General features: G+C 36.1%; 1 protein-coding gene across 3 annotated transcripts in view; it reads right to left on the bottom strand.

Moving 5' to 3' along the window:
- The window catches only part of UTRN (utrophin), a 284301-nt gene that overhangs the window by 214192 nt on the left and 42606 nt on the right, over positions 1–27503 (bottom strand). For all 3 annotated transcript variants that reach the window (XM_053460556.1, XM_053460558.1, XM_053460557.1), the window contains 16 exons: positions 24741–24833; positions 19884–19961; positions 18633–18725; positions 17845–18017; positions 16388–16503; positions 14948–15111; positions 12731–12928; positions 10053–10234; positions 8556–8706; positions 7814–7933; positions 7127–7228; positions 5274–5381; positions 4311–4490; positions 3576–3742; positions 2785–2908; positions 1926–2013 (listed from right to left, as the gene is read on the bottom strand). In XM_053460556.1, coding sequence (XP_053316531.1) covers positions 1926–2013; positions 2785–2908; positions 3576–3742; positions 4311–4490; positions 5274–5381; positions 7127–7228; positions 7814–7933; positions 8556–8706; positions 10053–10234; positions 12731–12928; positions 14948–15111; positions 16388–16503; positions 17845–18017; positions 18633–18725; positions 19884–19961; positions 24741–24833 — 2137 coding nt within the window. The remainder of the gene's footprint in view (positions 1–1925; positions 2014–2784; positions 2909–3575; positions 3743–4310; positions 4491–5273; positions 5382–7126; positions 7229–7813; positions 7934–8555; positions 8707–10052; positions 10235–12730; positions 12929–14947; positions 15112–16387; positions 16504–17844; positions 18018–18632; positions 18726–19883; positions 19962–24740; positions 24834–27503) is intronic.

Raw genomic sequence — 27503 nt, forward strand, 5'->3', positions numbered from 1 at the left:
GTCACTAAACATGTACTCATGGTTCAGCGATTAGCACAGGTTACATTACTATGTGTCTGGCGGTTAAATCAACCCAAAGTCTAAAAACTAGATGGATAATTGAATTGGACCCAGTGTCCTTTACAAATGAACTAATAGTGTAATAATTACTCTTAAATCGTCTGCATTAGCATGCTACAAACTTTATATTGTGCAGCACTGTGGAATAAGATGGTGCTACGTAAACAATAATAATAATAATATTTAATTAATTAAATGTGGCCGGTCCATTAAAAGGTGCTGTTCAACAAGACAGTGTCTCGTACCTTAAGCAAATAAACCTTAGCAGATCTATAATTTAGTTCTTTCCTTTGAAGGTTTAATTACATAAAAAAACACACTTTTAAAAAGTGCTTGCTTTTGTGTCACAAGACAATTAAGTCTCCCTGGTAAAGCAATTTACTTGATTAAATAATTATTTTCTTCAAAGGTTTGGAAATTCAGCAGCACTACAATGTTTTTAGAATTTCGGTAAAAAAAAAGCATTAAATTCATCAGTGTAGAAGAGAAGCATCTTTAATATTAATTATAATAATAGCAAATAGACTTTTCAGGGTTTCCGAGGCTATTTTGAAAGGTATTGTTTTTTTTAAAGTGTTATTGATTTGGAAATATTACATATAAAGCCCATGTGTTGTTTCTTAGGAATCTGCTTTTCCACTCTCTCTTCTAAAGGCTTCGCACGCGGAAAATATTTTTTTCTAGATTTCCAAATAAATTGTAAGCAATAAAAAGAGAGGTGGAGTTTCTGATAGATCCGAGAATGATGGCCTTCTGAAAACCTTACTCAACTCTTTCGTGTCTAGAGCAAAAGACTGATAAAGAACCCGTAACTGGTGTTGGCTGCAGTATAATTGGATTAAGTTGACAAATTTCAAAGTCAGGAAATTAAATGATAAGAACAAGGTTAACAGTCATTCACCAGCCTCGCAATAATATTTGAACAGCTGTAGAAACCAAACAATGGTCAGCATAGAGCTCAAGGCATGTCTTGCCATTTCAATTAAGAGTTGAGAACATTAAAGGGACAATGTAATGTCCCTGAAACCCCCATGATAGAAGAATAATTATAATAAGTATAATTATACAAGTATGATGTGAGTGCTTTAATATGCATTGTTCCAAAGCAAATAAATATAAAAACTTACCAGAAGTTTTAAAATAGATATTTCCTGCCACTGATTGGCTTTTTGATGCTGTCAATCAGTGGCAGTAAAGTGTTCCAATTAAAATAAATGGGAACACTTTCAAACAGTCAATCAGTGGCAGGAAAGTGCACACCTTGAAATCAATGTGAAGACTTTACACATGCAGGTGAGTATACCTCTTACAGGGTATTTATCTGGGGAGCGGAGAAAGAGGCAAATGCATTTGGGGGTATTAAAATGCATATAGTGGCAGAAGTGTCACTTTAAGTGAGCATGTTCCTACAGACAATTCAGTGGAAACCCATTTATTAATACATGCTTTATACTTAATAACGGGGTAATTTATATAGCTAGAACCTCAGAATCTACCTGTTTAAGTTATAGATAAGCATCACAGTGGGTCCTGGATCTTGTAACACCATAGGTAGCCCCCCTCAAAATGCTAGACAGGCACAGTCAGTATAAGATGCTAAGGCAACAGTGGTGTCACTTAATATAGGTGGCTATTTTGACCCTATTCTCAAAAGGAAGTCCCCGATTGAACCTTCTGTCGCTGATTATTATTTGTCCCCTGGACATTTAACATTTTAAACATCATAACGTATAACTAAGACTGTTAGTTCCAGTGTAGGAAAAAAATCACATTGTGTTAAAGTTACTTATATAATTGTACAAAAAATGTCCCAGGATTGGACGTAAAACGTATGGCCATTTATTTTCATTCATAAAAAGTCATACCTTGCATACACAGCTCCAAGAGCTGCTGTCCAGTTCGGACGAGTTCTGCAAATTTAGGAGATCTTTCAATCCTTTCTTGATCAAGAGCCTGGAATTTAATAAACATACAAACACAGATTGACTCTAGATATGAGACACTTAGTTATCCCCCAATAGCTAAAGCACTCTTAGCATGCAGTCATGTGATATATATATGTCATGATGCTCATTATTATTATTATTTATTGTTTTATATAGCGGCATCATATTCTGCAGCGCTGTACAATGGGTAACCATGACATAACAAGTAATACATAACATCTTCAGAAGGAACCCTGAGGTCATTAAAGTTTAAACTTTGAATGCTGGCATACTAAAAAGTGTCCCTAACTTCAACTTTATGTTGCCAACTAGCATAGGCCTTGTTGTAAGTGTTAATTGCTATTCAACATATAGCCACTAGGGTTGCACAACTATAGGATACATTCACTCTCTAACTGGATACTTTCTGTGTACTTTTTATGAGCTTTCTTTGCTTTCCCTTTTACGGAATGTGTTGAGGATAGCACCCACTACCCACTAAGCATATTGTCTGGGAAATGTTGTTCGTGATGCTATATTACTTAACCACATGGCTCAACTTTCACCTTGGGGTGAATGGTACCAACCCTCCCCTGCCTATTTATATTGATGTTAACATACTGTAAATGTTTTTATTAGCCTTTCTTTGATAGAGCAGGCAGCCAATAACCACTGAGTTCTAAAGGAACGTGATATATTCTGCTCGATGGTGAAATGACAGATCATAGCTCCAGCTGATAAAGAGTCAACAGACAAAACCCTCTATTCATGGCAACTTCCTCCCCAGTTCTCATTTTACCTTTAGCTCTTCTTTCATGTCTGATGTTTCTCTAATCTTTCTGTAGTCACTGATGTCCATAGCTTGAATGATGGCTCTAGATTTAATCATCCAATTCAATAGCTCAGCAGATTCACCATCAAACCTGATCAAAAACAAAAAGGCAAAAGCAGGTGGTACTTAAGTTAACAATGCTCGTCATCCCGTAATTCCATATTACACATTTTTTTCCAAATGAGATTAGCAAACTATCATAGGAATTATCAATTTTTCTTAGCTGACCTCTTAACCTCTTGATTCGATGTAACTATATTACTGAAGTTTGATTCCCTCCAACAAACTTACATGTAACAGATGCTGATTCCATATTAAAGTTATTAATAAAGGGACAGTAAGCTTTAAAAATAACCATCCAGTGGTACCAAACTGTGATGCAAACTCTGCCCCGAAGTAGTTTCAAGTTTTGATTCCTGTTGCCATAGTTGGGAACTATGGGTGAAACTCCTTAAAGGACCTCTGTCTGCGAGCAGCCATTGGTGCATTCACAGAGAAAATATATTAATTTCTGTTGCCGAGATCTCCACAATTATTTTTCGCACCTCTCTCTCACCTAAGTTGCTGATTTGTGTTGATTGGTAGGCATTTGTAAGGATGGGGTGAGGAGAAGGGAGATAAAATCAGGACTGGAAACTATTACTCTGCTTTTAATTACTATTACTCGAGGTTTTAATTAATGAATTTAGTTAGGATAAGGTTCCCTATACAACTGCAGAAGAGAGGAAGGATTCCTTGGATTTCACTTATTTACTCACTTTTTTTTCTCTTCTGTGTCCAGGTACATCTGACGTTTTTTGAGAGGAGGTGGAGGATGAAGTTCTTCCTTGGTTATATGAATACTTCTAAACTCTTTAACAGTGACATTTTCAACAATTTTCCGTGACACTTGTGTTACCCCTAAAGATGTTACTGCTTCAGAGACCTAAGGAAACCCAAATAAAATATATAAAATAGGGCACTATTGACAATTCAATAGAAATATTGAGTAATATATATTATTCATGTATTTAACACGTTTTCTAATCTAGCTTTAAAACACCCAAAGGTCACATACAGTATGAAGGTCATACAACGATCAGTAGGGGACATGATTAAGTGCCACTTAAACACAAGTTCTATAGCCACTAAATAAAGCAACATCTGACAGGTTGCTCTGAATGTCTACAGACTACACAGATGCATGAAAGGCCCGCTTAAAAAAGTGGCCTGACCGAATAATTAAAAACACAGACAAAAGAACCAAAAAGAGTATGATCATGTGCTTTATATTTATATAAAACATTCTTTCTAAATATTCATGTTGTGGAATGTTATTTTCAAATAGGTGTTTTCTTTTATTGACATTTAATATGGAGCCACTTTCTATCAAGTACCATAAACTCCTACAAGATCTACAGGCTTTGCGCCTTAAACAAACAAAACTTTAACACACATTGCCATCAAGTTTACACCCAGGATCATCCAAAAATCCTCCCAACTAATGTAAGTACCTGTTTAGTGTAGTCTTCAAGCTGATGTACCAACCCATCCCAACGCTGGGCTATGTCCTCCATATCACTTTTGAGCTTCTTAGAAGCTTTGGCATTGACGACAAGGTGATCTACATTCTGGGCTATCTCGTGAAGATGATCTAAAGTCTGGCTCTTCTTTCCTAATTCTTCCTTTAAAACCTGTAAACAAATTAAAAGCTAAAGGATCCTAGACCATAGATCATATGGAAACTGGCTCTATGGCCCTGTTTAAGACCAAATATATTCATAATACACCCATCCCACCAATTGTTTCTCAAGTTGTACAAGTATTTTTAACACACAGTTGCAGGTACAATACTTATGCAGACACTGGGATAGGGGGTCTCTGCTGAGTACTACTAACAGTCCAAATAGAGAATGGGAGATTTAAATATTTTTACTTAATAAGACAACAATGTGCCTGGTGACCCCTTGGATTGTAGAGACATGCTACAACCTAGCACCAGGCTACTAAAGAATTGGTTCGGAGTGCAATAGAATATTATTGGTTTTGTGTATATATATATACATATATATAATAAAACTGATCCTGGTGCACAAAGGTAAAAGTGGCAGGAGCATTACATTGTTTGCCATGGCGATTGTACCACCCTTGATATGAGTTACATTAGGCTGAACATTGGAGCCATAAAGTATTTTGTAAAAACAGGACAGAATCAAAACACTGTGGAGGGAATCTTTGATTCACTTGTAGCAGAAACGCATGATAGACTTGTTTTTATTAAATGTCTTCGGGGCCAAAGGAAATGAACACTGATGAAAAGCAGGAAAGAATGCATAACATTGACAGCGAGATGGGGTGATGGGTGGAGAAAGTAGACCATCTTATTACTTCTTGAAGTCATGGTACCCTCAAGCATATTTCTTCTGAAATGTCTTAATCGCGAACAAGTGCATTCCTTTCATAACACAGATACTCACTGCCAAACTTCTCACGCTGGCACTCAGCTCTGCCTGGTCGTTGAAATGACTCCTTTGGATTTTACTTAAAGAATCTTCCTTTTCAGAAAGCCAGGCCTTGAACAAGCACTAAAGAAAGAGTGCAAGGAGTTAAGTACTAGGTTCCAAATCACATTCCGCAGGTTTCCCTGGCAAAAATCTCGATTAGTTCAGCACACAATATATCTGTCCAATTTTAAGGCATATTACTGTTTTTTTCAATTCTCAATAGTTCTTCGATTAGATATTAACCTTGCTGACTGTTTTATTGCTTTTACTTTTTAGAGTATTCTGTTTTGTGGAGTAAATTATATAGTTTGCGCTTGTATTTCAAGGAAAGAAATCATTTGATCATTTGTCGCTTAATGTACTTTTATTACTTCTCTTTGTGACACATACGTGCCATCTTTCACAATGTGGTTAGGATGGCCGTGCAAGCAACACCTTTGTCTGCCTGGTTGGCGGTCCCAGACATTCTATTGGCTTCCAAATTCAGAAAGAAACAATAATCCATGCATTTAACTTAATTTAACTTCATTCATAAGTTGGGCTAAGGAACTCTGGTACCCTAGATATTTTTCACAGTATTTAGTATGTATAGGACCTATTTAGATATACATGCCACACAAGCACAAAATAAGAGGTAAATATCCAGGAGATAGTTCTTTGTGTTGGAAAGAACACTTCTATTTGTGCATCTCCCCATTATGTTCCCCAGCCTTATGTTTTGGTTGGCAGCTGTCTCCTTAAACATATACTTTTTTACAATGCACATATGTCATACCCCCCAAAGCAAAACAAAATGACAGCGGCCGCAAATCACAATTGGACAAATGGGCAAACATACCCAAAATAATGACATTGGAACAATTTCAAAAATACAACTTTGCATTAGAAAACCATAGAAATGTTCTAATGATTCACGTTTTTAATATTAACATATTCTACGCTATATTCTACGTATATCCTACATTTTACAAACATGGATTTATGACCAATCCATAGTTAGAATTATTCTAACTGTGATTGATTCATTTTGGTTAATTCAAAATATTCAAATGCAACTAAAACATGAGCGGATAATATATTTTTAGAAAAATCCCATTAGCTTTACCTAGAACTTTGCTATAACATATAGGAAGATTAACACATTCATGATTTTGAATTCACAAGGGTTAAATTGGGGATTGAAGAAATCAACGAGGGAAGGTTCTCGGCGGGAGGATCACGGCTGCACAAGTTGGGATTCTGCAGGCTGGGCAACCACAAGCCACCACTCAAGTAATACAGAGCAGGCAAATGAAATGTACACATTCACTTAGTGACAGCTAAGGGGTCTGGTGTTGAAAGAAATAAAGATCTGTTTCAAGATGTATGTTGGCTATGTTTTATTGCTCACGTTAATACAAAGCTAAGGGCTAAAATATACTTGCAGGCTTCTCAATTAATACATGACCCCCACAAAGCTCTTTTTTAGCTTTGGGCCCAAAAAAATTTGACAGCCACTTTGTTTTTTAATTTGGAATGTGAGGTCATTTGAAAACATACTTGCCATTTACCATATGTATTATAAGTACCATGAGACTGCAAAACACAGAAGGAGATATCCCGGTTACGCAGGTGCAAAAACAGCAAGTAAAAGGTCCATTCATGCTTATGGTGAGGTTTTGTGGTCTACTTTCCCCACGTTAGCACCTTATAACCACAAATAAGACATGATTTACGAGACCCCTTGACTCAGAAACATTTGGGCAATTGTGTTGTGAGAGTCATGTATAGGGATTTGATCCTGAACAGTAACAACTTATGTGCTTAAATAGGATTTTTTCATATACCTGTTCTTCTAGCAATCGTTGCCACAGGATTAGAACCTCTTGAAGTTTGCTCCAGCGGTCCTCTGTCCAGCGGCAAATAGCTGCCCAACGCTCTCCGAGCCTCTGTAAATAAGGAGCAGTGTGAGCTGATCTGGTACTGATGAAAATGAGGACAATTTTAAAGATTCGGATAAGGATATTATAGCGGATATTATTACAGGTTATATACTTCAAGAAAACCCTTAATTAACAAGATTGGCTGGGGGTATATATAGATGGTGTTCCACTTACTTTGCTCAATTAGGTTTATGACTTACTGCATCATCAGTAACATGATTCCTAGTATTGTTAATTGCCGAAACCTTTTCCAGAATCAATTGATTAATCATGTCAAACTTTGTCTCATTTATAATAATTCAGGCAATGCGACACAGAGAGATAAACAGAAGTTGTTGTCACAGAAACCGACACAGTTACTTAACTATTTTTATGTGTGGTTGTTCTTATGCGGAAAGAATGAAATCACGGTTTAGTAAAAGTATATTTTCTTAAAATGCTAGAGGAGCTTAGCTGATGGCATGTCCATTTAAATGACTGAAATGTACATGGTGGTATATGGTTAAATGGAGTAAGAAGTGGCTAAATGTGTGGGACGAAATATAGAGGGAATGAGAGCATTAATGTATTGTGTGTATCGCAGCTGTTTACCTGCAACTGAGTTTCAAGAGCAACTGTAGCTCCTTCTTCACTGAACTCATCCACTATGACCACCATGTGGGTCAGAGAATTGACCTTCACCTGCTCTGCCTCCAGATCACTCTGCAATACCTTCAAAAAGGAAAACCACAGTTACAACCAACTTCTGAGACAGCTCAAAGTCTACTGTCATTATTAAACAAATTATTCAATTTAAATATACATATATTGTACTTTAAAAATACATACATTTAATTTGAATAGTCTGGAGATCACAACACACCCTAGTGTATGAACTGCAAAAATGCTTCCAGGTTTGTCGATGTTTTGGAATCATTGGATTCAATTTTAAAATATATCTTTTTTAGGTAAACTGTATATGATTTAACTTTTATGGGGGTCATAATAGTCATCTCAGCAGGTTCGGCAAATATGTTGTCCTCCAGGCATACCCAACCATGCATGTTCTTAAAATCTTAGAGATAGGCCCATCTACAATAGACTTGACCATCTTATTGACATGCCTTAGGAGCACGGCCTGTGCACAGGTCACAAAAATACAGATCCTTAGACAAAGTGTACACAATATTTCTATAAAAAGTATAGCATACTATACCAACATTTGTAAATACCGATAATAAAATAGAGTGGTAAAAAACAGTTACAGTATATGAAGCTAAAAACATTCTTTTGGAGGGGAAAACATCTAATATCCTATATAGTGGTTAAAAGGAGCCACAGAACATAAAGTTACTTTGTGTTCTTCAATCTGTTTCTTGAGCTCCTCAAAATCTTCACCAAATGACATCCTATCCATCTTCTGAATCCGCTTTTCAGTGACAGTCAACCAGTCTGACAACTGGTCTAGTTGTTTCTTTTGCAAATCCATCAGAACTTCATGTAGTCTTGCAGAAAAAAATGAAATATATAGGTCAGTCAAAGTAAAACAAGAATTAATTTGTATGATGCCAGCAGGGATTCTGGCCCCATACAGTATGATACTGGGTTTGTCCAAAGAAGTTTGGAATTGAATATACCAATAAATTAAGATTCCATACATCAAGATATTAAGGTATTGTGTGTGTCTCAAAAATACAGTCCTGTGCATATTTTCCAATGCTATTTTCCAATGCTCCATTATCTGTCCATTTTTTAATGAGACTGTAAAGACTTCTTAACGTATACAGTGCCATCATTTTGCCAATATAAGACATAATTGTAATGTGCACCAAACTTTAAAAAGAAAAATTAAGTGAGGGGGGATCTCCAGCTATATGATTGTATTCGGAATATAAGACTCATGCAGTTTTATTGCATTCGCTTTCACAAAAACAGTGAGCCTTGTATTACAGAAATTATGCCCGTGGATACCCTGAGCCGCCAGAAAAAGCATCTCCGGCAGGTCTGTACAGTAGAATAAGTCACAAGTAATTGTATAGTATTAAAGATGATGTTAGTGTAGAGGGATAAGAAATACTGCATTCTTCCAAACACAACAGGTGCCATAGAAGATGAAACTGGCTTCTATTATAGTGTCATGCTTGTGTATTTTGGCACTTTATTTCACCTGCAAGGTTTCCATCTCATAAGATGTTACAAAGGTTATAGCTTTCCAAAAAGTGTAATAGTTTTAGATGTTTTAAAGTTATTTTATCTTCTAGCCTTACTTTCATTAATACCACTATTTCGTTTGTCATGGTATCAGTTTTAGCCAAAGCAACAATTTGGAACAAATGAATGGGGGTAAAAAAAACTGAATGAACTCTTCCATTCCATGAGACTCTTCAAATCCTTTAACAGCCCATCACAAAGACTCTATTTTAGTGACTTATTCATGATGGTTCTAATAGTTGTCCCTATTGAAACTATTACTTTTGAGAAGTTGTTTGGAATCATCATCTGTTGTCAAGCAAAGATTCCAAGTGGGATATGTTACTGAGGTAAGTACCAATTAAGATATCCAGACATCATTAAATGACAGCAGACTATAAATGAGTCAGCTGATCTGATTTTAAATACACAGGTTCAGTTTTTATGTGTTTTTTTTTTTGCAATTCCACATATAGCCACCAGTAATAGGTGAAACCAGGGAGACTGTGAAACCTGACTTTCTGTGGTCCTTTTATGTGCTTTAGGTGCCTCCCCTTTCAGTAAATGGTCATATTTCAGACAGGAATGGACATTGAATCTGTCTGCCAAATGTAATCTGCTGGATGGTGTTCTTTGTTGTAAAAAAATAGAATCAACTCACCTGGACTGCCTGTCCATGCTCTCAATCCGCAGCGCTTCCCAGCGCGAGTTCAGCAATGCCATCTGCTCTTGAATCTCATTCTCCTCTTCCACAGAAAGTTCTCCTTGCGCAATCAGCTGACTCCCGGCTTGCAGGACATTGCCCACACTGCTCTGATGTGCTGTGAGCTCCATCATAAAAGCCTGAGCGAGGGGATTAATCAATGTTTTACACATTGCAATGGTTTTTCTTGTTACATAACAATAGTAGAACAGGTCACTGCCAATATAAACTGCTGAACAGGATTTATGGCATACATAACATGATTGATTTATTGACCCTGCATTGGGCTACAAACATTATTCAGTTAACAAATACAGTACTTCATCCGTAACCCCTGTCACTGTTATAGTTGGTAAAGGTTTAGTACAAATATAATATATATATCTAGATTGTAAGCTTGCGAGCAGGGCTCTCTCCACCAAATGTATCGGTTTGTCTAAGTCTGTCAATTCTTGTCTTGTCATATCCCTTGAATTTATGTATTGTATTAAGCGCTGCGTAAACTGTTGGCGCTATATAAATAAAAGATAATAATAATAATAATAATAATAATATATATATATATATATATATATGAGTCCTCTGACAATGAATAGGTATTATAATTATATTATAAATGGTGGTTAGGTATACAGTATAATGAAAGGTATACCATTATAAATGGTACATATGTACATAATATGTTTATATCACCAAATGAAACAGACAGATCAGCAGCAATATGGGTTTGGTTGCTATGGTAATAGTTCCACTTGTCAAATCTTGCAAATGAATCTTATACATAACCCGTATTGTGTTCAATGGAGAGACCCAAACCAAGACATTGGACGAGCAGACAAAGAAAAGAAGTACACGATCAGAAGTTAACACTGGACATCAGACATGGCTGCCATCTGGTTTTTTCAGGCCGAGTATCAAGTTAGAACCCTAGTCACCACCCTGCCATTGCCCATAATGCTAATCCCATTAGTGCCCTTCATGTTAAAGGACCCCCTAACACCCATGTTACAATCCCCAACCTGGAAAACAATGCCTCTATAATTACGTATGGGGAGTACCTTAGTGTGTGCTGAGGCTGAGCCCGATATTACATATGTCTGTATATCTAGATATCTTTGGGAGAGACTTACTTACTGTCTATGCTGTTTTGTTAGTTAACATATAACTTTGCCTCTTAGGGTTTTCTTTACCAAAACACCACCAAAATATCACTACGCTTCTAATATAAATTAGCAGGTTTGACAAAACAAGGCAACACAAGGCAGGTGGTTTTTTTCCCCATTTTGTCTTTACAATTTGCAGCTATCATCATATCATCATATCTCTGCTTGTAAATTTCACAAGATGGTGATTGCACTCATCCATACGGTTGATTGCAAAACATAAGACCGTATATATTTTACATATGTAATTATTGCTAATTTTGTTTCAGCAAGGTAGTGATTCTCCTTTCAGACTATCGTGACTCAAAACAGGGATATTGAAATCAAAAACTGTGTATCAATATTTTTATGTAAAGGGTTTTTCTTTGTTTCTTAATCTGAAAACAAGCCACTTATTTGGTTCATTTTTCCATAATCTTAGGTCATGGAGTTTTCCCATGGTTCACGTTTCTATTATTTCTCATGTGTACCATTTCCATTATCGTTTGGGGAAAGGAAGCTATTTATTGGTTAACTTTCCCATAATCTCAAGTGTTTGCAACTTTTATGTGGTTCATATTTCTGTTATCTCTGGTGCATACAGCTTTTTATTGGTCACATGTCCATTATATCTAGTGAACATAGCATTCTAGTGAATACAACCTTTCCATGGTCCATGTTCTCTATCGTACCTAGGTTTTCATTGAGAAAGGTTATGCAATTCCATCCCTAGACTAATGTACAAAAGATATATTATTTATTATCCTCTAACATTCACCTAGGAAAAGGATAGAAATAATAAAAAAAATCAATAACACTAAATATACAACCTCCATGAAAAGGATCAGTTAGGTATGTTTTTGTCTAGCTCAACCTTCCAGGAGGAACCTTGTTATATTAGCTCTTGGCAGCAATTCCAGATTTATGGATTAGGAATTACTAAAAAGCAAAGCACGGATCAGAGAAAAAAATCGGTGCTCCACCACCATTCCTAGGAACTTTCTGTGTGAGCTGACCCTGAGACTGTTGAAATATTAAGCCTTTAATCGAAGGGGTTCACCAAATCTGTTACTCAAATGGCCCTTACACCAAGACCCTGAGATTCCGGCAAAAACCCAGAGTCTCTGGGTCAAACCCTAAGAGTTTCCAGGTATTCTCATTATAGCCATTAAACTAGAAGAGGTTGGAGCTCAATGATAAGGGTGATGCAGATGATGATGATATAGTAATTACAAGGTCATCTTGAACTTATGTCAGTAATACCAAACAATAACACCAGATTTTCATAAAGTACAGTTTTATCACTAAAAAATATGTAAACTTCATATTTGTGTACATATTTAGAGCAACTGTCAAGCATTCTTTATTATGTGCCTTGGTGGTGCCAGAACAACATCGCACTTGACCAGCTAATGGCTAATGGCTAATTGTTTCCAACATATGAAAACAAAAGCAGTAATGCACCAAATTAATAAAAAACATAAACTCACTCACCTCATGGGTACTAAACTGTTGCTTAACAACCTCCACATCGTCTGATACATCATCTTGATCCTGAAATGTATCTTCAGCCATGAGAAGCCAAGTAAGTACATCTTCAAGGGCCACTTGGTAGCTGTCCAAATCCATGTCTACTTCTGTTAGTGTGCTGGGGGTCTCTGGGCCTGAATCTCCAAACTGATCCTCAGAAGCCTAGAGTAAAAGCATTTGTTACTAAATTACAATCTGGGTACCCATAGTACTCAACATAGCTCCTAAAATCTATAAACTGTTTTCCATTGATCTAAATGCCTTTGATTCTCAACCAACTTTAGTAGTTCAGTTACCTGTTGGCTCTTTTTAGACTACAAGGCTACTGAATATTTCTCTGACAGGTACACAAAAATATAGACCATTGTGCTGAAATATTTTTCCAAATCTTTAATTCAGAAATTTTTGATATTTTTACATTTTTTTAAATCAAAACACACATTTAGATTCTTTCAGTTATATATTTCTCCTAAGGACAATTCTTCATTGTTTTATCGTTCTCTCTACAATAAAGGTTCTGTCGCCTGTAACATTCAGACATCTTAAATCTGAACATTCTTTTTTATTTGTATTCATTTTTCCCAATTAACAGACAAATGTCAGTAACATTGCCTTCACGTTGTTTATAATATGCTACAATTGTAAACAACCCACTCTCTGCATTTTGGGGCTATCCTAAATCTGGATGTATTCTCTGGACTCTTTATCCAGCTTATCAAAATAGTAATAATACTACAGCGCTACGGAATTTGATGGCGCTATAAAAAACAATAAATAATAATAATAATAATAATTAAGAGGGATTGAACAGTTCATAATAAAATTAATCCAATGTTTCTCAGTAAATCACATACTTTAGGACCTATAAGGGTTACTGTTTTTTCCAAGTTTATATATATTTCAAAGTTATACGACACATAAAGTAATCTTTGCAGAGTGTGATATACACAAATGCATTCCACAGCCAAGTGAAAATGTTAACAGTCTCTAGAGCTGCATGTAAAATTAACACTAACAGTTTGACATGCCGTTTCCAATTATAATTTAACTTCTACTGCATATACACTATTCCGTATTCATACATCAGCACCTGTCTGGTACTTTAAAATCGTCCCCGGGACTTTAAGGCCAGTGGCCCATAAATAATAGGCACACAGCAATATGCTAAAGGTAGATGGGAAGAACTTTTGTGTTCCACCCTGCCGTGCAGGGGCCACTTTCAGCCTGCAAGATACACTTGCATACATAGATACATAGATAGAAAAGAGAGCTCGGCCCTCGCAAGCTTACATATGTAGACTGGGTTATACGTTCTTAACCTGGTGATGTTATCCCCCCAGCAAAGCGAATGAGCCAAAAAAAACCTCTGCTCACCCACTAGACCATTATGCAATGGCATCGAAATGGTGCAGGGGACCCAGTAAACTGTAAATTAATTGACTAATTTATGGCCGTTACTTCAACAATTATTTCTATTTAATATATCTATATATATATATATATATATATATATAAAATCCAGGGTTGACAAATATAATATCCTACATATTACACAGAAATGCATAAAATGAGTTGATATTCCATGAACATGTTGATATACCATAACTATATAGGCAACCGAGAGTGTTTGGGTAGGGGATAACGAGACTACATGGAATAAAATGAGCTGAAAATACAGCTAAAGCAAGGGGCATGGGAAAAAAAACATTTCAAATATTTCAAGAGAGAAAGAGATGACTCAAAGGAAGTGTACAAGCAAAATAGGATTTTTACAATGATCCTATTTATCCAGGGGGGTAGTAACCAAGGAGCCGTCTCTTTAAAACAAGAAATTGAATTCCTCCTTCATGATTCCACATCAAATACATACTTTGAGTGGAAACACCCAGTCCAGCTAAATTTGAGGCTAAATATAGATTCTGAAGCAGCTCTGAATGTTTTTTTTTTCTACTTCTCTTACAAGCGCAAGGCTTTCACCGGATTACTAGTATTCAGATTTAATTTCACTCCACAAGAAAAGGTTTAAAGGGAACTCGATATCCATGGGTGAAATTTACATCGTGGTGCCACTTCACACAAATGAAGGCCCTGCCATGCCAGCCACGTTGATTAATGTAAGCTGGTTTTTGGCGTGGCCTACGCGGTGTGATCCATGTAAACATTCACAACAATGAAACATACCTGCTGCTTACTGAAAACTGTCTCCTCGCACACTCCCTTGTATCGTCTAGGAAGGGTTTCAACCTCATGTATATCATCCAATGTGACCTCATGAGGAAGAACTTCAAACAGAGACGTCAAGTACATAAGTATGGATTTTTTGTCGGGCAGCTGCACAGCAACATCTGGAAAGAAGAAAAGTCATCAGAAGAACATTTTTACATATGATAAGGGTCTCGTTTCACCTTCAATTTAACCTCAGCTCTCCTTTATCAGCGAAAGCAAAGCAATACATTTGCAATGGAAAGTGATGTGTTTGACAGACGTCCGAGATAGATGTAATTTATAAACTGACGCACTGGGGTGCAAAGCAGCCTTTTAAATTCTTTAAAGAAAAATAAATCAACATGACGTCTATAAACTGGCAGAGATATGGATCATCAAAACATGACAAATTCAAAGCAGGCGTGAAAGCGGAGGTTACGAAATATCAACATTTAAAAACAGGACAAAGTGGATCTTGTGATAACAGAACAGTGTGTTAACATTGAACTGATAAACTATGGAATAAATTATTAAAGTGGAAGGCCCAGCAGCGTTCGCGATGACCTGTATGAGGGTAAAATGAGTATGAGGGACGCCAGCTAAGACCAAGTTACAGTAGATGATGGGAGATGATTGCATGAACAGGAGTTTTAGTTATTTTTTATGTTAGGTAAAGGTGAAAATGAGCAATGGTTTTAAGATGTTGGTAGCAGCTTTTGCAAATAGACTGGATATGAGGGGTAAATATGAGGCTTAATCATAATACCAAGGGGTATGAGTGTGTGGAGTAGGAATGATGGTTGCACCACTGATGGTGAGGGAGGCTGTCAAAGGAATTGTAGCACCGGAGGGAGGAAAGATAATTTCAATTTTTGAGAGACTAAGAACTAAGCAAATAATCAGCACCCAGAATCCGATATATATTGTGTGTGTATATATATGCACACATGCACAAATGGTCCATGATTCCTGCTTTAAGATGGGCCTAACTGATTATTAGAATATGAACTTACACACATGCAAAGGAAAATGTTTGTGAATAATGGACAATGATCATTCGTTCAGTTTTATTATGTTGGTAGGTTTATGAAATCAACTATGTAAAGTCTTTTACCTTTACAACATGCCTGTCAGCTTACTGTTCTTAGGTTCTTTTCCCTTCTTCCGTCATAGTCTTGATAAAGCTAACCCATATCAGGCCAATAACAAGGAATGGAATTTCATGGTGGTCTTTTATTAGATAGCATATCCGTCAACACATTCTCTGCCCAGCAGGGCACAGGCCAGGTGCCTAACGCTTTCGACGTATGGCAGAGCTTCAACTAGTAGCATTACTACAACGCTCATAGCCAACACCAGGGAATTAATAATGGGCATTTGGCCATAGTGCTGCAATTGTGGATATTATGACTTTACCTTCTGGGTCAAGCAGCCTTTCGATCCCCAAGTCTTTCTTTGCGACATTAAAAGCGTGATCAAGTCTCTCGAGTGGAGATAGTTTAGTTAGTTTCTCCCAGCTGAACAGGTCTGGTCTGATAAAAAGATAAGCAAACCATGTAAAAAAAATTGACACTGTGAGTTTCATCAAGGTATTAAGCACGACATGTTTTGTTTTATGATCGGAATTATACTATTTGTGATTTACAAGTAGAATTGGAGTTGCTCCACGACAATATGAACAATTAGAGCTTCTTTGTAATAAAGAATAAAAGTGACCAAAATAATTACCCAATTTTAAAAGCTATATCAATTTGGTCCCAATAGTCGCTATGTAATCATAATTGTTTTTTATAAAGTACTATTCTGTAGAGAATACCACTAGAGAGGTAATAACATATCTGCTTCTCCTTCTATGTTTACGCACTGACAGGAGGAACATTGCCTTTTATATACTCAGTGGCTGTTTATTAACCTGAATGCCTATTGCCTGGAAGCCTCAGAATATGTAAGGTTATAGGACAATTGTGAGAATGGACTGTAATGGCAAAAATCGCAGTCCTTTATTTTGGTCACTAAAACCAAATTATATAAAATAATATATATAATATTTATAATATATCTATATAATATATTACTTCTGGTGCAAATCTAGGTAAGTACTCTTAATGACAAAGCAACCAATGGAAAGATCCAATCAGCAGGAATATTTCATTGGTCGCTATGGTGATAATGGCACTAAAAACTTCGCCAGACGGGGCTATACAGAGAGATATGTAACTTCATAGAATATTGTCCTGCATTGTCTTACAAGGTAAACACTATGTCAAAGATAAGGTTCTTGTGTTTACATTTCCTCTTGAATAAAGCCTGTTTCAACAAAATACTTAAAAAGACGGCCTCTAGCGGTACTTATCACTTTTATAACTTTTCAGTACCATATGGGAAAATAACTCAATGAATGGGACGGATGTTATTTAAAAAAGGATGTTGGTGGCCAAGTTTTCAGCATTCAACTAAATTAATATATTAGGACAAGCTATAGTTTTGCCTATTAGTGTAATTGATTTGATATATTTTGATCTGTGCCTAATGGTGGTGCAACGGGCATTATCTGATCAGTTTCTTGTCATGAATTGCCTGACTCTCCCCACCCTTACAAAGGTGGCCTGAACCAATCAGCAGCAATCAGCAACTTATCAGGGTAGGGATAACATGGGTTAGAAGTTGGCATGGCTGCTCTCGTGGTATACATGTAAGATGGGTTTGTAATACATATAAAGCTTATTTTAATCTGTAAAGAGGGTTTTCCAGACTAATGAAGGCCTGTGAACACTACATATCACATATCCTTCTTATCCTGAATTTCATTAACACAAAGGTCAATAATGTTCAATGACAATAACAATGGCTCATCCAAGATACGCGTCACCTACTTGTGTCGGTGCAGAAGCGCATTGAATGCCAATCCATCCGCCCAGCTTGTGGTGAAGTTGAGAACATTGACTTGACTATAGGGCCTTGTTGACTGACGCACCCAGCTCAATAAGATCTTTTCACTGTTCGTCTGCTGCAGTTCAGACATGATGGCCTTCATGACATCTTTAACCTGCCAAGTAAAATTTTGAATGACATTAGACATTTTCTTCATTCTCCAGAAGAAACTTACATATGACAGAAAATGACAAGTATGTCTAAAAAATAGTAAACCAAATTATTTCCTAGCTCCAAAATACCACCCACATTGTTCCAACAATCAATATACTCCATCACATCATATAAGTTATAAGAAATAGGGATAATTCCATACATAATTCGCTGTCCTTATTGTAAATTTAACAAGTGACCCAATAATTTTAAACAGATCAATAAAACATTAAAGATGGCTGAAATACATGTTGCAGCTGTTGTAAAAATGTTTATTGTTAATGATGTAACTACTTAACTATTTAAATCGTGTTCTTTGCCATATATGCATCCAAGTGCACTGCTTGTTTTGTCTGGTGACATATTTGCTTGCCTTCTGGTAAGCAGTACCTATGAGCATTTGTGCACAGACACGGATTATGCAATGCTTTCCGGCAGGGTTCAGCATCCATCATGTTAGGCTGAGAACAGGCTAACATGCCATTAAGCCGAAAGCGGAATAGCCAAGCCGCTCTGCAGACCACGAAGAGGTTGGGGGACTCATCCAACCCAGCCAAAGAAACAGCCATATCCTTACCTGCCAGTGTAGGATGATGCTCCATATTAAACCAAGAGTCAGCTTGTGGTTTCCATCAACAATATCTGTTCCTCCTATGTTCACCAGTTCCACCTAACAAAATGCATAAGTTAGTGCATATTCACATAAAATAAAAAATAAAAATAACTGCAACCCATCTTGAAATTTTAACAGTAAATGAAAATGTAACAGTTCCACAGTTGAAAACACTGCAAATAGCCTTCAACAAGTCATATCCTATAATGGGTGTGCACTAGAAATATGTAAAACTAATGTTAAAAAACATCTGGTACAAATGGTCAGATCAGTGTGGTTATACGTCTGGCTTGGGGGCTTTACCGAGATATCTATAGACAAATACTGTAGATACATAGCTAGCAAAGGCAGAAAACAACCAATTGTCCCATTAATGCGCCTTTTCAATCACGTTATACTTATTCATTCTTTACGATTAATTATTATTATTTATTGTTTAATATAGCGCCATCATATTCCGTAGCGCTGTACAATGGTTAGACAGGTAATAATAAGTAGTATATAACATAACAATTTGACTTACAGAAACAAGAGGCGAGGAGGGCCCTTTTCAAATCGAGAGGATGAATAACTATACTCGTTGCTAGTTATTTAACTGAGTAAGGAATTTGGAAGAATTTATTTTATTAACCCCTTCATATTTTTTTTTTATACATGAGCACTTTGTCTTCTCTTTACTCAAACATTGTGACCTTTACTTGGTTATATAGCGTAGACACCAAAAGAAATGTCAAAGTATAACCATATTAAAATAATTCCACAGTCCTAAACCTTGTAAAACACATCGGTTCTGTTTTTCTCAATAATTTGTAACAGTCCTTGCAAGCATTTTGCTTCAGTAGGATCTGCATGGCTGGACTATACATTTTTATATGCAGCAGTGTGCGTATGTAGCCAGCGACAGCACACTGTGAGGGCCAGGTCTGCCATTGGAGCAGTATTGGTAAGTAGTATGAAGGGTTAAGGATTGCCATTCTGGTACACACGGAGTGCGGAGGTCTTGAGGCACCTTCGGTAAATAGTACAGTTACACAGGAAGTGTCACAATACGTGGGTTGAAAGATAAGAAATTCAGGTGTGTATTTATTCAATTGTAATATATATACATATACACGTGCGCATACACACACATGCTTATATTTCATATTAGTGTCGTTTAAAGCCTCTATGTGTGTGGACCCCAGTACACAGATACAGTGCAGACCTAAAACTTACATTGTTTTGATGTAAAATTTGCAGGACTCTGTTGACGTTATTCAACGCGTGAACTCTTGTTGAACCGCGTTCCTTGGGCTAAAATAACATTTTAGAAGAATTGGTTAATTTACTTAATTACAATAGGTGATGATTATTTAACAATGAATCATAGTCAAGTGAAAAATAAATCGATCTTCACCAAATCCAAATTACCAAATTCAGGTATTTAGCCCAGTATTTAGTACTACACTGCAGCCTTTGATATGTTTTTTTTACCCAGTAAGATAAAACTCATGAGATGCGAAACATATTCCTTCAGTAGCAGCACAGTACCAAAAAGCTAATTCGTCCTAGTTCCAAAGATGGGTTAAGATCCTTTGGGGTCGTCTTTACACCCTAGCCGTAGACCACAGCAGTTGTGTCGTCCGTGGCGGTAGGCTTTAAGTATTGAGTGGATCATATGAGACTTCCACAGCAGGTGGAGAGTTACGCGTTGGTTACTCTGTCTTAAACATACGCTTCACGTAATAGTTATAAGGCTGCAGTCAAAGATTCTATACTGTTGTCACTATGTTTACAATGGTCTACATAGTTATTTGGAATTAAAATACTTTTTACTCATAACAAGTCTGTTACATCTGTTGGTACATTAAATATTTTCTAGCAATAACCAAATATATTTTCTTAGCATTCTTAAGAAGTGCTTGGATTCCGTTAATCTCTTTGGTTATTTGTATATGGGTTACGGTATAGCCCTATGGCATAGATTTATGAATCCGTTTTTTAATCCAATTATGCTCTCTTAAATACTGGCATTATGTGGTCAAAGAGCAACTCTTAGGCAAAGAGTTAAGTGTACAGAAAACAACATGGACATCCTATTAGTATCCACGGTGATTTTTTTAACATCTAGAACTATGCCCCAGAATTCCATAAATATGACCCCGTGTGTTTTACTGGGACATGCGTTAATCAGTTGGTACATTCCAACAGTTGGAACTCGGTGTACTAGTTTATTACAGCTAAACTTACAAAATGTGATGGTGTCAGTTACATTTATACGACACAGAGAAGCTGATGGTTGATAAAATGCATATGTTATATACATGTGTAAAGTGCAGAGAAAATATCAGCCATCTGTTTCTTGTGTACAAACGTAAACTAAAGAATGTTCCGCTAATGGGTGCCAATCAAGGAAATTTACCTAACCTATAAAGAATATTTGCTTAACTTATTACATCCCAGAAATCCAATTATTTTGTATTAGACAAATTGGATTTGTGCATATGGTTCAAGCTAGCTTTGAATTTTTTAAGAACAATTTGAATTCTGCTATAATAAACAAACCTTGTCTTGATTTCACAATAGCCAGAGCAAGACAACCACATATGTGAATGCATTACAGGACTATAACAAAAGTTAAAGAATGAAAATCCATCTGTTTCTGTTGAATCTCTGATGGTTATGACGGGTTTATATTAATATTCGCAAACGGAAAAGAAAAAAGTGTCGGTGCGTTAAGCTAGTCTAAGGCTCAAATAATACAAATGTGTAATACGAGGCCTACCAAACAGGTGTAAGCATGCTGCAAGAAACAGTGTATTGGCTGTACAATGTATACAAGAAACAAAAACTGTCTGCGCTTCTTACCCTAATAAAGTTGGCAACAAATATATAAACATAATATAATGTATTATATTATTATATGTATTATATATTATATTATGTTTATATATTTGTTGCCAACTTTATTAGGGTAAGAAGCGCAGACAGTTTTTGTTTCTTATATTAATATTCATTCAGTGGGAGAGTTTTCCTGTCACTGGTTGGCTGCTTCAAGGCCCGCAAAAAGAAGAGGAGCTGCAGCTTTTTAGCTGCAGCTTCTACCTAGAGTAAATGCTGGGGCTGTCAGAGACATTAAATTGTCCATTTACTAGTCTCCTAATTATCCTTATTCTTAAAATATAACAGAAGACTTATTTTTCCAAAAAAAATATTTCAACACTTGTTTGGTTGCATTTAAAATATTAAAAGGCCGATTACTAGGGAAACCGTTTTTTTTCTGCAAGAAACATGAGTCTTATATTCCAGAAAATACCAAAACTGCACAGTATTTGTTTCTCCCACTAATGTTTTAAAACAAGGGTGGAAACTTCCTAATATTGTATCGCATTTTGCTGAAACTTTTTCGGGTATTCCCAGGCAGTTAATCATGCTGTTGTTATTTTTCTTGAAAAAAGGACTGACTAGCTTTCAGACACTTCCAATTAGGTAATGTTAAACCTTCAGGGACCTTAAGAGTTTTATCGACACCAAGAGCATTACTAAGTGCTCAGCCTCAACACAATGCGAAATGTTGGGCCAAGCATACTTGGTGCGAGAAGCCAAGACTGTCATCATTCTGCTGAAAGCACTTACGCAGAAACCTGGGAGGAAAGGGCAGGAAATATTTCGTCAGGGCTGGTGTGCATACAAGTGATAAGAAAAGCAACACTGTAGCAGCGGTAGCCCCCGAAACAAGGCTGGGGGGTGTAGTACTGTATATCTTTAGTAGAGTAAAAGACTGACTTCATTCGAATAACCTTACGCTCTTTCATGAATTTTCTTTAGCTACCCTAATAAGCCATTTGTATGGTATTGGATGAGTTCCAAACATCATGGTGCCCCTTTGAAGTTGTTGTGGCACCGGATAAAAGTTGTAAGACTTCTCCGTAAACCTGGGGATTTTCATAATATTAACTCAATATTGGCCTACTACAAAAGTAAGCAGGAAAGTACCAGTTGAGTAATGGGTGGAAGGTCCTTTCTAAAGTATGAATCAGATTCTAACATTATGTAATGTATAACGTGAGAGTGCTATGTAGATTAAAGATGGCAACGGTAATATAATAATGTAAATAAGAAGGAGGAGAAGAACATGATGGGTCTAAGTTAAATAAACCCTATTTTGTTTGAGATGAACATTTAATGGATTCACATTTTTTCTAGATATTCTGGGTCACCTCAATTTAAAAAATATGAAAAACCCTAGCCCTTTTTTAAATAGTTCATCTAAAAATGGATAAAATAGTGCATTTCATGATTTTAGCTATAGTATTTAGGCAGCATATTACAGAAGAGTGTTGAGGTGCTGTAATCTGTATTCCCTTTGTCATGACAATGACATTGTCTAAGCAATTTCTCTTCCCTATGCATACATTTACAGAGATTCTAAAGTTGTGAACCTTAAAACCATAACATTCTGGAGACACTTTCTGTAAATGTTATCTATGCTTTAACTGAATTTAAAGACCACAACAATTTTGTAGTAGACAGTAGAAAATAGTTTTTATCCAGAATATCCCTTAAAGAAGCAGTTATTCTCCATATTTTTTCACTGATCTTAAAGTCAATGTCTTCTCCCGAACCAAGAAACTCATGCAGGATGCCTAAAACATTATTGTCAAAATGAACCTTGTAGAACCATTGCAATTATTTCTTTCAAATAGAACGCATCAGCTTTATTCCTATCATAAGGGAATTTATTTTTGTTCTACTAATCAGTTATCGCTCTAATACGTGAAAGCCAATCTATGACAAAGCATTCTTAAAATACCGTTACTTTTATTGAGAAATGCTTATAATTATTATTATAATTGTATATTATTATAATATTATAATTATTATTATTAACAACTAGCTATATTATAGCTTGTTAACCAATTTAACTAAGCACTACATCTGACACAATCGAAAACAAATGACAAATGTGAAATTACTACATTTCAGCCACTCATGAAATCAGGTCATTTGATCAGTTGTGGCAGACTTTGAAAAATAACTATTTCTGCCTTTGAGTTGCTGTTACACTTAGACACAACAATAATGGCACCTTCTATTATATAAAACAAATAAACCTTAGCCGATCTGTCATTTTACTTTTTCTTCTGAAGGCTAAACCACATAAAAGACACATAAACGATTAAGACGCTCATCCAGTTTCTATGGCAACTTTTGTGTCACATGACAATTAAGCACTGTCAAATTATTAAATAACCAAAAAGAGATATCCCCCCTCCCATCAACTCCGCATAGACCTGCAAGTCCAATAGTTGAAAAGAAGGTATTTAAAAGGAAGATATAATATATTTTCTTAATGAAAATGCACAGTCAACAGCTGATGTATGGATCAAGATCTGAATTTCCAAAGCTCAAGCAGGTTTAAAAGAAGGCGAACATGTTTCAGACTAAGTGTATGTATCCCCTGTACGCTTCTCCCCCAAGACTGCCATTGTCTAGAAACTTGCCAATTGTTATTACATTACACTTTATTTATACAGTTCCAGAAGATTCTGTAGTGTTATTACAATGATGGAGAATACAAAATTAACAATAATATTAAAGTTAACAATATACAAAATTTACAATAACATTAGTACACATAACACAAGCTGGTACAGAAGAAGGAGAGGTATCTGGTCTTAAGAGCTTACAATCTACTAGAGTGTTAAGGGAGAATTAGAAAGAATGTGGGGATCAATTTTAAGAAAGAGAACTTTGTCTGAGACTCGTCATTCTTATTTAGAGACAAAAAAGTAAAATGTAGTGTTATATACAGTGTAAAAAAGATAGCTATAATGTGTCCCTACTAGTTTCAATACCATGCAATCATTTGCTGTGTGACTTCATAACTGACATAATCCTATACTCATGCTATAAGGCTTTCTATTAGCTACATGTAAAGCTCCTGCTTTGCATATAATTCCCTTTTTAGATGCTCAGACAAAATAAGTCCAAAGATAGCCAGTGGGAAGGAATAAATGATAGACTCTGACTAGAAAACACATTCCACTGTTAAGTTTACGTGGCATTCGCCCGAGTAGTTTTAGTCCTTACCAAAGAAGTGCCTGTGAGGCCTTCTAGGAGATCCAGTAGTTTTCTTCCATCCTTGAGGTCTACAAACAAATCTTTCACAGGGCTGTTCCCACTCTACAAGACAAAACAGCAGTAATGATGTAGTATTCATTAAACCTTTCACAATAAGCATTAATGACTTTCCAAATAATGATTGAGCATGAAATGCTTCTTAGGCTAAGAGTTGGTTTCCAAAGAGCTTACACATGCATGCGTAGGAAATTTTATGCTGAAATAAGGAAGACTTAAGTGCGCTAGTCCACTAACTCTGTGGTATTTAACACTTTTATAATTAAGCACAGCATTAGAAACACTGGGCTTGATTCAATTAACTATCTAAAAGCTATTGTTTTGCTGTAAATGAAGATTTTATACATACTGACGATCTAGTAATTCATCTCCTAGATCAAAACTCCAAAAAACGATCACTGACTCATCAAATATACCGGTACTTGTTTAGTAAAAAATCTCATAATCGTGGCATCCTCTGATTCCACATGCAAGCCAATAAGCCTTTTGACAGCATAAAAGCGTAAGTCAGTGCCACAGCTGAAGCTCATTACAGCTAATGTGGTACAGTCAGTAGGTACATTTGTGTTTCTACCCTGCATTCAATTTCTTTAGACATGTATTGAGGATTCTAGACCATGTTTTTCATGGTCTGAAACGCACCTGTAATCCATTTAAGTCTCACTAATAGTCTGAGCACTCAACTGAACTGCAGTAGTCGAATTCTACTAATTTAAATGTAGCTTTTTTAGCAGTTACATTTATCAATCCATGGCTACGGTTATGGGTTTCGTGAGGGAGCTGAACTATAAAACATGCATTTTCCTCCACAGGATAAAAATCAATGAATAAGTCTGTATAGAAGAATACATTTAATTACCAATTTAATTAATAACAAATTATTGAGACTTAGGTCAGTAGAGCACTGTAACATGCTCATACCCACTAAAGCTGGTGTCTGTTTTTCCAAGAAAAAAAATAGCAACCCAAAATAATAATTTACCCGGTGATATTAGAGATTACAATGAAATATGTTTCCCAGCAGTTGTTCCCATGAAAATGACATCAAAACTATCCCGCAATTCCCGTGAATGATATTTTCGGGATTCTGAAGGACACATCATTTCTTCTCCTGAATTATCACTGGTTGTCTAGACAGCTAAGAACTGGTGCATGAAAAATCGCTATCCTTTCTATTTTTCAAGGAACACAATATTTAGTATGCAGTAAAATATAATAATAATAATATTTTATTTATTAAGCGGTACAGTGGTGGTTACATTATTATTATTATGTTTTATTTATATAGCCCCAACAAGTTACGTAGCACTTCTTACAATACAAATGGCAACTTTCTATTTTCTATACAACGGGTCTTCATAAAGTCATTTCCCTTGCTCATGTTTAAATGAGCACATATGACAATCTTCCTACAAAATAATTTTACATTTTTACCCCAGGAAAGCTAAGATCTGTGACACAACTACCATTATCTAATCAATTCCCTGTACAGAAGTGCTCTTCCAGCTCTTTATCACAAAGACTGTCTGAACAGCCATCAGCTACAATAGGGCAGAGATAACTTAATGAGAAAGAATAATCATAAAGAGCCTTTATATATATATATATATATATATAATAGGTTACATATAAGACAGGTTCCTAATACATACGGTATTGTATAGGTTTATTTAGCGTACTAAATGGTGGCATATGGGAACAGTGAAAATGAAAGCAGAGGCTTTCCAGTTAACTTTCCTGCTTTTCCTAGACTTTGGACTAATAATAATAATAATATGTATGATTGCTGAATGCAATGCCCATGTAGCCTAATTTTGAGAAGGAGGCAGACCTTTGAAGTCATATATTTGGGCATGTAAGATACTTTAGATTGGACTCTCTTGGTCTGCTAGTGAGGATTGGGCCCCTGGGGGGCCACAGGTGCCACTCAGCACTTGAGGATGGACAGTGTAGATTGTGGGCTCAACAGCCCCTGTGAGGAGGATGGGGCTCAGCAGATGAGGAGGCACTGATAAGATACTACTAAGCCATGCTGAAACACTCTCATCACACAAAGCAGATTCAGAGACCCTTATCATTTCAAATACTCTCAAATGCACACTTAAACAACACTCATAGATGCTGACAACACCCAACCACTCTGAGAACACCCAACCACAATGATACACACTCAAGCATACATACAAATATCAGCCAAAAACTGACATTTTAACATAAATTTAGTATATTTATCAGATGTCAAATTAATTTCATTATTTTTTAGGGTTTCGCTTGAGAACACTGATTTCAAGAAGCTGTATCTTTAGAGATCAGGATCAGGAAATGACTATCCACAAAATACGCTATATAACTTAATAGCTGAGAGGTACTACACAGACGTATACCTTATTTATATTTAAAAGACTTCTTACTTGTGATTAATGACACATGCCAGTAAAGCAAATGCCATTTCACTTCTCATTCTCTGCGTGTACTCTAAGTGCTTCTATAAAAAGTTCTAGAAACGTTTGGTCGTGTGCGAAACTGCTGACCATCTAAACAATCTTGTTCTATAAACATATTAAAACAATCAAACCTCATTTGCCTTTACAGTAATCGTTCAAAGTACTCTTGAGTCTGATATAACCACTCTTTGTCCTGAGATTTAAGAGACACTTAGATTGTTAAAAAAAAATGCTTATTGGGTAGTTTGTGGTCTCCGTGTCAATAATTTAT

The sequence above is a fragment of the Spea bombifrons genome, chromosome 3 (genome assembly GCF_027358695.1).
Source record: "Spea bombifrons isolate aSpeBom1 chromosome 3, aSpeBom1.2.pri, whole genome shotgun sequence".
Classification (NCBI taxonomy): domain Eukaryota; kingdom Metazoa; phylum Chordata; class Amphibia; order Anura; family Pelobatidae; genus Spea; species Spea bombifrons.